This window comes from Ischnura elegans, chromosome 3 (assembly GCF_921293095.1).
Source record: "Ischnura elegans chromosome 3, ioIscEleg1.1, whole genome shotgun sequence".
NCBI lineage: Eukaryota > Metazoa > Arthropoda > Insecta > Odonata > Coenagrionidae > Ischnura > Ischnura elegans.
Genome location: NC_060248.1, coordinates 129335081 through 129348781, shown reverse-complemented (window position 1 = coordinate 129348781; position 13701 = coordinate 129335081). Strand labels below are relative to the sequence as shown.

The following is a 13701-nucleotide window of genomic DNA, read 5'->3' as shown; positions in this document are numbered from 1 at the left end:
AAATTATTGTGAACACTGTGAAAAAAGTTACGACAAAAACTCCCGAGTTCTACACGGAAAAATGCCTTGAAATCACTTTTTAGGTTCCTGAAAACCATTATGTCATTTAAAACCTTGCGCACCTATCTAAGAATACATTTTGCAGAAAATTTGCTAAAACTGTAATCGCAATTAACAATAAACACACTGTTTTACACTTCGTATAGACTGACTGTAGTACGGCCCACAAAACGAACAACCTGCAACGCCTGCTGCTTCGCCTTTTTTCTGGCGCGAAATTTAAAAGACTTGACATTATCTCAAAGCGAAGGTGTGATAAACGAATGACGATCTCAAAATTTTCGTGACGTTATCGCGAAATGACGTCAAACGGGGTGACGTAGAACGAGGACTCAGTGTACTATTTTTTTTCCAAACAATTCCTTAAAGAAATGTTCATACGAACTTCGTTATTACTTAATTCCAGTTTTTTAGTCCCGTGGACTTCATATTAATGAGAGTCTACTGTAATCACAATTATATATTGGTGATTTAGTGTCATTTATATTTTCCACAATTCCGTCTTCATGGAAACAGTGGAACCACTGAATTCGTGTCCACTTACCATCGTCTACACTTCTTCCTGCAGTTCCCATTCCTTAGGTCAGCAAATCATAGTTCCCATGGTGAAAATGCACACACTGCATAGAACTCGCAACCTAACATGCTAACACAACTATGACCACTACAGGTTCTTGCCACTCACTATTTATCACTGCCTCTCAAAAATCAGTTGGGTCAAAGTGAAGTTGGAGGCAGACCACAAAGTGCCATAAAAATGAATTATTTCTGGAAGCAGTATTGGAGTTGGGGACAACAGAAACAAAAATTTTGTTCCGATCACTCTTATCCAGTTAGTGAGTTTTGAGTTTTTTCCACCTGTTGCTATGTTCAAACGGCCATTTACCTCAGGCCTTGGTCAAGGTATTGTATCTTTTCCCTAAGCATCTGATCTCGTGGTGTGTCGAGCCGTACAACATTTGGCTGAAATGCTTTTGGTGTGTAATGCCTCTACCTTTCTGCCACTCTTGAATGAAATTTGCCGGGTATGCATTATGGATGTTTCCAGTCAGCAGTGAAAGTGATGATGAAAGGCATTCTAAGTGGAACTTGGAAGGAGCCAGTTAATAAAGAAAGATAAACATTCCTAGCTGAATATGTATGTACCTGTCAGCCTTAATACAAATGCTAGTTAATATTTCTCTTTTTTCCCCATTTCTAATGCATTAAACATCTTCTAGTCCTATTATAATTGAAGTAATTAAACGAAATATGAGAGCCAATGGCCAATTATCATCGTATGATTCTAAAAAAAAACAGACTGACTTACAGATAAAGCACTCCTACAAATTATGGGTTTGGGCTTTAAATCTTGCATCCTGTGATGCAGTTGCTCTAAAAATGCTGTTGCACTTTGGGGCACTTGAAACCTTGATGCTAATTGGAATGTCTCAATATTATGACTTTTTTATCTCATTGCTATAGGCACCCATTAAATCTGCTCAAATAGAGAGATACCCTTTCACAACTATTTTATTTATTTATTTATCACAACCCCCGTAAACAGCACATAACGGCCTTTTACAACGAGGGATTTCAATATTAACAGAGTACAACACAAACATCCATGCCCTGGAGAGGGATCACCTACCCAGGCGGGATTCGAACCCGCGACCTACGGTTTGGCAGGCGAGGACTTTACCCCGCCGCCACCGAGGCCGGCATCTTCATATTGAATCTATATGACTATGAATATTATATTAATTGTAGCGCAATTAAAATGTGAATTTGAGGTAAGACGTAAGAAGCAATTTTATTAGTAATTCTCCTCTTTTCCAATGTGGTACTCGGTATCAGATAAACGCCAGTTGTTACTCTTAACACACTCAGTGATTCAATATGAAGGTTGGTTCGGATAGGCTGAGGACTTAGCCACAGTCATGTAAATTTCAATTATTCAGGGTAATGAGGCTAGTTCCTTTCCCTATGAGGTGAGAATGGAGGATCTGGGATTTGAACTTGAGGCTCTTTGATCAGCAGCCAACTGCTTTACCTACTTGGCTGTGACTTACTCCCATAATAGGATATGATCATAAATACAGTACAAAAAATTACGATGCTGTCTTGCAGAACAGGATGCCCTTAAAAGAGTGACTCGATATCCCTCTTAAATTCAGAAAATATAAGCACTTAAAATGTATTTTTCACTGAAGTGTATGTCCTAATTCACGAATTTTTATTTTGAGTCATTTATGTCCATTTAAATAGGCGGATTTAGAGGGGGAGCTCATCCCCCCCTCCTCAAGATGCTTAAAAAATAGACAAAATTTTTAATATGGTTAACATTATGTTCGTTTTTGTTGTGTATTACAGAACCCTAATCATTAAGTATCATATTCATGACTTTCATGTTCACATAAAGAGAATATTTCATGCAGTAATTGTTGCATGTTGTTTTTAATCACAAATATGAGGAGAACGTTTGCCTGTCAGACCCTTGTGCCCCCAGCCCCCTTCAATCCCTCCCAGAAAGAAATCCTGGCCCTGACCTTGTCCATTTATCCACCTTTTGGACTCAAAGCATTAACTGCAATCCAAATTGGTCCTGCAAATGTTCCCTTTCAACCCTACAGCTGTTGGCATGGGGAACTGTAGTAGTATGGTAGACACTGGATGGATGGCTTGGGAGATGAGAAGATTCTCTTCTTTCTAGTGATAGATGCTTGATCATATTGAAGTAAATTCTGTACAGTAGTGACTTCTAATTATCTGGTTGCTCAAATTTTTGTTGATCTGGTTGCTGCTTCTTAGCACAGCCTGCATTATTTACAATTACAGAAATCAATCACAACGTACTTTGACTGTTGGGAAAGGCATCACTATTAAAAATGAAAGGACTTCATCATACAGAGAATGGAAAATGAGAGATTGGGTTCCTAATGAGATTTCGAAATGTTATCCCAAGGAAAGATAGAAAAATAAATTATTATACCAAAAAAGAAAGAATAGAGACAGTGATATCAGAGTACAATTTCATTCATATGTAAAGAGATTATCGGAGCAGTATTCCATTCACCAAATTGAAAATTTGGCCATGATCTTTTTGTTGACTTTTACTAACTTCCCTTCCAGGTCTGAAGGATTGAATTGAGCAATATAAGCTTAAAATGCCCTAATGATGATGATGAAATGCAGGGGAATACATGATTTGTATTGGTGAGGGTAGAGCTCGCTCCAGACTATGCCACAGGCATGTTAATTTCACTTAATCAGGGTGTAGGGGCTAGTTCCTTTCACTGGGAGATCTCTCACTTCAAGGATTTTAATTTGGCTGTTTGAAAGCTTCACCCTAGATTTGAACCCGGGAACCTTTGGTCGGCAACCAATTGCTCTACCTACTAGCTTCCATGATCCTCATTTGTGTGACATTGTTAGCCAGTAATGTTCTCTCTTGGGTTGATTCAAAGTTCAATTCAAAATGGCTTTGATGTGTATGATGCGGAACGCACATTGCAGTGGCAGCCATAACTTTAGTAACTAGAGTAGCCAGTTAGCCTTAGCACATTACTTAGAAACTGTCTGTATTTCCATGTGCATAAATATTGAGAAAATTTCATATCTTTAGCAATATTTACATGGTTCGGTCTTCGTTTAAGTTTACTCAGACTTTAAAAATTATTGGTAAGGGTGGCAGAGAATGCCAAGTACATAGTTGAATACTATTTTGCTTTGAAGAAAGGATGCTGGCAGATCCTGGCTGCTTTCTTTGCTGGTCAAGTAATGTAAGGAAGACTCGCAAATGCTGCTTATGGTTCCATCCTTGCTGCCATCTTCCCAATTCCTCAATCCTTTAAAGTGACTATATCGCTGTTTTATATTCATTACATCATTTGCGGTATCATCCAAAAGTGGCAAGTATAATGATTGTATGCCACATGCATAAACAAGCCAAGCATTGGAACAAAACTGCATCACTGTTTCTTAGGATGGTGACACTATATAATTCTACAATATTACTTGCTGCCATTTTCTGGGACGAGAATGATTCAGCCATTTATCCATGTAAGCCCACCCTTTATAGCCTGGTAGTATGAGAATGACCAATCGGAAATTGCCTTAGCTGCCTCTATGACAATAATTTTGTGTGTGCTGTAGACCCCTGCTCGGCAGCTCAACAGATGGATTTGGCATGCAAGGTGATTGCTCACATGCTTTTTATTTCAATTTTGCTTCAATTCACTCAGTATGTCATCAGTAATGTAATTCCACTCATTTGTTTATGAAAAATGTTTTAACATCATCATCACTGGTCAACAATCCTAGGATTGGTTTGACGCAGCTCTCCACTCAGTTCTCCTATCAGCTAATCTTTTCACACCTACGCATTTCTTCTCTTTCACATCCTTCTTCACTTGTTCCATATATTTTGTTTGAGGTCTTCCTTTTCCGTTCTTGCCTTCGACGATTGTCTTCATCAGGCCAACATGTTTCAAGATGTGGCCTATAAGGTTGTTCCGTCTTCTTGTTAAGGTTTTCATGAGGCTTCTCTTCTCTCCCACTCTTCTTAGGACTTCCTCGTTACTAACTCGGTCGATCCATTTGATTTTCATCATTCTTCTGTAACACCACATTTCGAAGGCCTCTATCCTTGCTTTCTCCGCTGCGGTCATTTTCCATGCCTCACTTCCGTATAGGAGCATACTCCAAATGTAGGTTCTTATAAATTGTTTCTTTACTTCCATATTTAAGTTTCCCACTGTAAGCAGGTCTCTCTTTTGGTGGAATGCTCTCTTCGCCTGGGCTATTCTGCTGATAATTTCTTTCTTACTTCTCCCGTCACTAGTTATCTTGGTTCCCAAATAACCGAATCCATCCACCTCTATCAGTTTTTGCTTCCCTATTTTAATGTTAGTCTTGACTTCTTCTCTTCTGCTGCATACTAAGATCTTGGTTTTCTTCGTGCTTATTTTCAGTTGATATCTACCCATATTAATCAGAATATTTTTCAAATCCCTCTCTGTTTCTGCTATAATGGCTATGTCATCGGCAAATCTTAGCATGCTAATTTTTTCTCCATGGATATTCACTGCTAATGCCTTTTCTTTGATTTCATTAATATCTTTCTCAATGTAAACGTTGAAAATTACGGGTGCCAATGGACAGCCTTGTCGCACTCCTTTCCTAATTCTTGCTTCTTCACAGCTGGGCCCTGATTTTATCACCGCTACTTGGTTTTTGTATGAACTGTGTATGATTCTTCTGTCATTATAAAGAACCCCAATTTCCTTTAGAATGCCAAGCATTGTGCTCCAATCCACGTTGTCAAATGCTTTCTCTAAGACCACAAACGCAACGAACGTTGGCTTGTTCTTTTCCATGCTCTTCTCTATGAGCAGTCTAAGGGCAATATTGCTTCCCTTGTGCCTTTGTTTTTTCTGAATCCAAATTGGTCCTCATCCAAGTACTCTTCTGCTTTTCGTTCTATTCTTCTATAGATGATCCTTGTCAGTATCTTCGACGCATGAGTAGTAAGGCTTATGGTCCTAAAGTCTTAGCTGTTCTCCGCTCTTTTCTTCTTAGGAATAGGGATTATGATGTTCCTCTCGAAGTCCTGTGGTATCTCACTTGTGGAATACATTTCACTAATGATTTTGTATAGCTGGTTCAACGTCTTCTCTCCTGAATTTTTAATTAGTTCTGCAGGAATGTCATCAATTCCAGACGCTTTATTTATCCTGAGGTCTCTTACAGCCGCATCAAATTCTGATCTTAAAATTGGGGCTCCCATGTCATCGGCATCCACTTCCCTCTCGTTTTCGATAGCATTCGTTCTGAGGCTGCTTCCTTTGTACAGATCTTCCAGATATTCCTTCCATCTCTTCACTTTTTCTTCGTTTTCAATCAATAGTTCTCCGTTTTTGTCCCTAAGGGTATTACATCTTTCCTTAAAGTGGTTCCTCACTATCCTATTGGCGGCCTCTACTTTTCCATGTTTAAGATTGTTTTGTACGCCTTCACAAATACTTTTCATCCACGTTTCTCTAGCCTTCCGCGCTTAACGACATATTTCGTTCCTTATCCTCTTGTAACAATTCTGTCCTTCCTCTGTTTTCGCAGCCTTGTATTTTCTTCTTTCTTCGATGAGATCTAATACTTCCTGCGTGATCCATGGTTTTTTCATAACGACTCCTCTTTTACCAAGAACTTCCTCAGCTGCTGCCTGCAGACCACTTCTTATAGTTTTCGAACTCTCTTCCATTGGTTTATTGGCCGTATCCTCCCCTATTTTCTTTTCTACAGCCTCTTTTTAAGGCCAGTTGATGCTGAACCTCCTTCAATTTTTCAACCTGCCAAATGTTTTTCACGGCTTTCTTCAATTTTTTAAATTTTAGGTGGCATTTCATCATAACTAAGTTATGGTCACTATCGATATCCTCTCCTGGATAACTTTTGCAGTCCTTCGCCTGGTTCCTGAATCTTTGTTTCACTAGAATGTAGTCCATTTGGAATCTTCTAAGGTCTCCTGTCATCTTCCACGTGTATCTTCTTCGCAGGGGATTTTTGAATAAAGTGTTGGCAACCACTAGCCTGTGCTCAGTGCAGAATTCAAGTAGCCTTTCTCCTCTTTCATTTCGGTTACCTAACCCATTTTTCCCAGTTATTATTCCGTCTTGACCTTCGCTGACGACGGCGTTCCAGTCACCTAAAATAATAACATTTTCTTCTCCTCTTACCTGCTTGATAACTTCCGCTATATCTTGGTAGACATCTTCTACTTCTTCATCTTCATAATCTGACGTAGGCATGTAAACCTGTACCACTACAGTAGCTACAGGTTTAGTATCTATCTTCACCATTACTATCCTTTCATTAAACTGCAGCTTTTGACACTCATCCCGGTGCTCTTTCTAAGCATTATGCCTACTCCAGCATTACCATTTAGCGATCCTGTGTGTATCATTCTGTAGCTTCCACTCCAAAAGTCTCCTTCCTGGGGCCACTTCATTTCGCTGATGCCTAATACGTTGAGGTTCATTCTTCGCATCTCCACCTTCAAGTTCTCTAGCTTACTGCAGGTACGAAGTGATCTAACGTTCCATGTTCCTATCCTTAACATTCTATCACCTTTGACCGACGTACCCTCTCGAGTAGTCCCCGCCGGGAGATGCGAATGGGGGACTAGTTTACCTCCGGAATATTTTACCTGAGAGAATTCATTCCATCAGACAATCCATCATGTCATTATGTAAATTGAGTGGAGTAGCTGTGACTCCTCGGGATGATAATGTGGTGGTTTCCCCTTGCCTTCCACATCGCAGTACTACAGCCGTTAAAGTAAATGTTACCACGCCCGTAGTGAAATGTGTGTCGCTGCACCGACCAGTATGGTCTCCACCTTCGCACATGTGAAGAAGAGCTGCTGCCCTCTCCCCCAGGTGATGAGAGGCATAATTATTGGCAGCCCTCAGTCGCCAAGTCGCGGTATCTTCACAGGTTTCGGTATCATTTAAATGGTCTACCTTACCCAAGGGAAGCCCAATACCACGTCAGAACACCACCGCTTTTTGTCCACGACTGCTAATTCGATGAGAGAACTCGCTTATCTCGCAGCTAACCTCTAAGAAGTACAAAATAATTGAAGATCATACATGTGCTATTTTCAGCCAAGTCAATGCTGGAATACATGATCGGGGAGTAATACACACCTCAAGTCACCAGTCCCGTGGAGGAGAGGAGATGGAGCTGCAGAACAACGGAAGCACCTCTAAGGCTGCTAAAGCTTGAATGCCTATTAGTGCTCACTTTTCTTAATTAGTGTTCACAAGTGGATCATTTGTTAGATTAATCATGACTTCTCAAATGTTTGTAGTGGTCCCCTTATCTAAATTGATGCAACTTTTTATTCACATATATTTCTGATATAAATTTGAACTCAGCTTACGCACATCTTGGACAATGATAAATGCCTTGAAGTTCATTTATCACTGAACAACTGGATGAATGATCATGACATTAATATTGTGTTATATAGAAGGTAAAGGAATGACTTGAAAACAGTTATGTCTCAAGCTTTCTTACAGATGGTGTAAAATACTTTCCTCACTTTCTTTAGGGGTTGAAGTGAAAGGTTTCCTTAAAAATATGAAAAATAATATTTCTATTACTAAACCGGCAATATTTTCCTCACCAACATCCTGAGACACATCAAAGTACCAGTTCCGATTCAGCTCGGTGTATAGTTTTACTGATAGTACACGAGTAACAGATATAGAAAACACTCAAGGGGGGGGGGGGGGGGGAGGGCGTAAAAGGTGTTTTGAGCTTCCTATGCCTTTATCATAACGAAAAATAATCAAGTTACATCGAAAGTTATGAGAGTTTTATTTAAACTAGTAATATGCATATACAGACACTGCTATCTTATAATCATATCATCAATTATATAAACACTAAACACAATGCTATCTAATGATATAAAAAAGTTAGAATTGTGGTTCAGAAATGCGGGCAGCCCCCATGTGTATCCGCCACTGTATTACACATGAATTTTAATCTGTGATTTCTAGAAACATAATATGTAACTTCATACTTACAATTTCACCAAATTTCAAAAACGAATATTCGCATTCTCTCAATTTGCCTGCCCTTTCTCTATAAAAATTATATTTTTTTATACCTTCTACTATAGTTTTACCCACCATTCTGCATAGCAGCAGTGAAGTTCTCTCGGGTTTTGCACAGTGTCAGATCCTCCATGTCTCCTTCCAACGTTTCGATGAACAACTCGCCCATTGCCATCAGGCATTCAGGAATCCAATGTCATTTCCTCCAAGCCTCGGGGTATATATACAGACATCCGTGGCTTAGAGCGGTTTCAGCGTCACCTGATTGGCTGCCAGTCCCTTAGGATTTTCAAGAGGTGGTCCCATATATGGCTTAAGCTGTAGTCACAGTCTCTGTTTATTGTGTTGATGTTTTTTCGAATATGAATGGATTCCTTCACTAAGTGGTCCCAGTATCCATGGGATTGACACATGGGCTTTGCTTCTTCTCAGTGAATCACATGATTTTCAAGGATTCTGTGCTCAGCCACTGCCAATTTTTCTGGCTTTCCTTATCGTAGGTGTCTGCGGTGTTCTTTTACTCTGGTCTCCGCAATGGAGGTTTTTTCTGCATTCACATGGTAATGCGTACACTCCAGCAGTTTTTAACCCGGTTGGGTCCTTTGCCTTCACTAGTTGATCTTGTAATTTTGGTGGAGGCAAGTGGATGTCAAACCTCTTCAGGATTCTAGAGATCTTCCCTGATATGGCGGATATGTATGGAAGATAAGCCTTGGTCGTCGAAGTAAACTCTCCTGTGGAGAAGTCTTATTAGGGGTTAAGACTGGGTGACGCAACTGTCTTGCCAGACCCTATGAAAAACAAGCAGCGACACCAGCCAGCCAACAAACATTAGCAGATGAATCCAACCTGAAGCAGATTTCCCGGGCAAGTTAACGATCTTTTCCCCCTTTTCTACCGTCTTCTAATTTACAGCCAAAGTAAACCCTCCCTTTGAATTCATTTATACCCATTTTAACATTCACTACCCTGGGCCATACATTGGACTGAACTCCATGATAACACCTGAAGATTGCATAGAGAGCTGAAACGTTGGCACTCAAGAAACTTAATGCAACAAAAAGGAGAGCAGCGTGATTCATTGAAAACTGCCATGAGTGAATAGAAAGCAAAGCACAGCTTTTTCTTGAATTAGGCTGGGAGCCAATAAAGAGTACTTACATGCGAGGCTTAGATTGCTTGAGTGATTAAGAATAGATTTCAGAGCTAGACACAGAACATTATCTTTGAACCTCAAGAGATTTTCAGGTCCAACAGAAACAATAGATCATGAGAGATATTTTCCTGAGTGGATTGGTGTAGGAATTTTCTTTCTCCAAGCAATAACAGGTCCTCATTACATGCTGGGTGGTTTTTTTGTGATGGCTGATGGTTCAATGCCACACATCTATTGAGGTGGCTAGAGAAGGACCCGGGAGATGATGTGCTCAAGGGGAGCTAACTTGAACTTGAAGAGCACTCAATTGCAAGATACTCAGGTGTACAGGACGGTCTCCATAAATCATTATATAGGTACAGCCTGTTCCCAGTATAGGGATTCCCAACAGGCCTGTTTTGGGCAATCTGCCCCTGCATGACCCTCATCCAAATTCTCATCTGTGCCACACTCCATGCAATATCCATTTGAAAACAGCTACCTTTTGGCATTGCATCCATGTCTCAACACCCATTGCCTATCCTTGACACTGGGATTGTTCATTCTCCTCAATGTACACATAAAGGTCCAAGTTTTACCATGGATCCACTTGGTCCTCAAAATCTTCCTGCAGTACTACATTTCCCTCTAGTGCTTGCTTCTTTTTACTTCACTTATCACCCTATTGTCAACGTTCAGGAAGATAATTATTGGGTGAAATTAGTTATTCCCAAGTATCTTCACTGAAAACCTGCATCCCAATTTTTATATTCACATTGCTACCAATCAGTAAAATCTTCTACCCTTGGGGCCTCCTTTTTATACTTCTATGACCTACTGATTGTTTATAAATTTATTTCTCATCAAAGCATAAGTAACCCCAACTTAAGGGCATATATTTTTAGCACTTTAGAATGCCAGTAGCTGAACAATGACCCAAGTTAAACCACCACCCAATGGAATGTGTGCTCATGCAATGTTTTATTCACATGCTACATAATTCTTATCACCATGCATTGCCCTTAGGTGCCATTCAAGTATTAAGATAAAAGATACCAATTTTTAACCCTCATCCCCCACTTTGAGATGATATATAATTTCAGTACCTCTCCACTCCAAATACAACGAAAGACATAACAATATACACTTTCAGAATTTTGCATACAATTATGAGGGCAATGCTTCTTAATTTTACTCAAGAAAGCGATTTAACAGTGAAAATGAGGGTTATGAATTAACACCTATTAATATCACAAAACAAGAATAATATTCAGGCAATAATTAGAGGGAAAGGGGAATCACTAATTTTTAGGGCTTAAAAATACCTGATGATGAAATTTGCTCTAAACCTGTACATTGTTACCCATTTACTGTAATGATCACATATATTGTGGAAGAATAGTGATAGATGCGAGTTCAAGTTAAATTTATTACAGTAAATTAGGTCTTCAGTGAGTCATAAAATTAGGTAAATTCATGCTGGCAGGAATTTGTGATTTTTGTGAGGAATGTGCCATCATTGTTATATAGGAGATGGGCAACCTGTACTGATACAAATAGCCATCACATAAATAAAAAACTACTGATAAATGAAGAATATTTGCTCAACAAAAGGACCAAAATATTCACCACTCCAATATTGCTCAGGTATATGTCATTTAAGATCGATTAAGCAGATGATTAGGTAATAGACCGAGATTTTACCATTTAATACTAGTAAAAAAACTTGAGGAAATTATAGTGTCTTGTAGTTGACACTCCGCTCTTATCAGCTAATGAAACGATTAAAACTAGGAGCATAGTAAAGGAAACTTTGGACGAGATAAGAATTGAAACTAGTTTGGCAAGATAATCATCAATGATCAGTGGGTAATAAGTTCATTCTCATCACACCTTATGATAATGCCTATTATTATTCATTTTGTAACTTTATTCTATGCAAATGTTTCAAGCCAAATGGTCAGGCGTCTAAAGTGACTAATGAATACGTAAAAGTTAACACCGACAAAAGGAACAAAATTACATGCTCCCTGATACGGGTGTGGTATTCTTCCATCTCAACCATTCACTCTTTACTGACCCATAATTTGTCGGCGAATGGAAGTGGATACATAACTTTCAATACATTATAGTTACATAGCGAAATAAAAGTTTAAGTTCTGTTTGCGTACAGTTAAAATTATTTCCATGGATTATATAGATGTGTATAAAAATGAGAGACCTACAGGGGAGGCTGATTATTAATGGATTGCAGGAAACGCTATGCGGAATATAAGAGAACAGACACCTAAAAACAGGCGTTGAAAGAGAGCGAATCAATTGTTAAAGAGAAAGAACGTTGATATTAACCACTGAGGTATAGGTTAAGTATCATATATATTAATAGGGGACCAAATCAATTAATGGTGCAAGCGAAGAGCTAAAGAACGACGAACAAATAAAATGATAACATATGGAAAATAATAAAACTAATATGGCTCTATGTTACACAGCTGTAAATAACATATTGATGCCAATTACCTCAAGCAAAATCACAAAGAATGCCGGAATGAAACACCTGCTACTACCACATATTTACGTTAATAATTTATATATTAATAAAATTATAGCACACCAAATTGTTTACAAACAATCTTCCTAATACACAGATTTACAAAACAAATTTTGTGATGCATACAGGAAAGTTTTCTAGAGTCATTTGTTTTGTAGTTTCATGTTTACTCACGAAAGCTATTAAACAAATTTTGCAACAAATGCTCAATCGGATTGCGCATAAAACATAACGTCGACTCGCACTACATTTCAGAAACATGAAGTTCTAATAACTCTTCATAAACTGCATAGAATATTAACATGCGCCCGTGTCCTTCAGTTTTAATTTCAAAATACACTACTCGTCATTTAGCGCCCAGACGCCAGATAATTCTTCTGTAAAGAATTTGGTGACAAAATTGTTTTAATGCTAAATAATTTTAGATTAGGAGTTCACTGTTCAAAATTATACACATAATACCTTTTATATAAGCATTTCTTGGAGCAGAAAAATGCAAATCAAACTGCGAGCGAACTGGACGAATGTTACAAAATTACAAATAGTTACCCGGCTTGCACTATCTATGTGATTTATAAAATATTTTTCTACATAAATGACTATAAGAGAGGAAAAAAATCACTCGTTTATTCTTCAGGAAAATGACTTTTAGTAAATTTTCGATTTTGCCACTTCGGAGAACCAATTTCGCACTTCCCATAATGCATCATAATCCCACCGTCTCAGAGGACGACAGTCAAGTGATAGTCCTTCCCCGTATTGGACGTTACATGTGTAACCTCATCTAAACCCTCGTAGTTGGTGCTGATCCGATGGAAAAGAGTGTGGGAAAACGTCAGAAAATGTGTGGTTAACAGTGTTGTGCTGTGTCTGTGCTATTATTTGTTACAAAATAGGGAATCTCGTCGGAAGCGAGAGGCAGCGCGACTCACATCGGTGCTGCCTTGCCACCATATTTCTTGATAGCTGGCCTGATGTCATGGGTTGTTTTGGAAGTGCGAGCTCAAAAGCAGACCAAGAAGAAAATAAAAGGCGAAAGGAAGCGAACAAAAAGATAAATCAACAGATTCAAAAGGATAAACAAGTATATAGAGCTACTCATAGACTCTTGCTTCTTGGTAAATATCGAACACATTTACAGCGGTAATCGTGTAGTCATGTCAGCCATATTGAGCTGGCCAAGATTGTGATGGTTTGTATGAATATTTGTGTTCTTATATATGTTTCTGTCTCTTCCAAGGTGCTGGAGAATCAGGGAAAAGCACGATTGTGAAGCAGATGAGGATATTACACGTTAATGGATTCAGCGAAGAGTAAGTGACTTACATGTTCTTACACCTACTCCTCGAAAG

General features: G+C 38.9%; 1 protein-coding gene across 1 annotated transcript in view; it reads left to right on the top strand.

The window, feature by feature from the left end:
- Positions 1-13054: 13054 nt before the first annotated feature.
- The window catches only part of LOC124156558 (guanine nucleotide-binding protein G(s) subunit alpha), a 135105-nt gene continuing 134458 nt past the window's right edge, over positions 13055-13701 (top strand). Inside the window, exons 1-2 of the mRNA XM_046531178.1 lie at positions 13055-13467; positions 13590-13662. Of these exons, the coding sequence (XP_046387134.1) occupies positions 13329-13467; positions 13590-13662 (212 nt within the window). The 5' untranslated portion in view covers positions 13055-13328. The remainder of the gene's footprint in view (positions 13468-13589; positions 13663-13701) is intronic.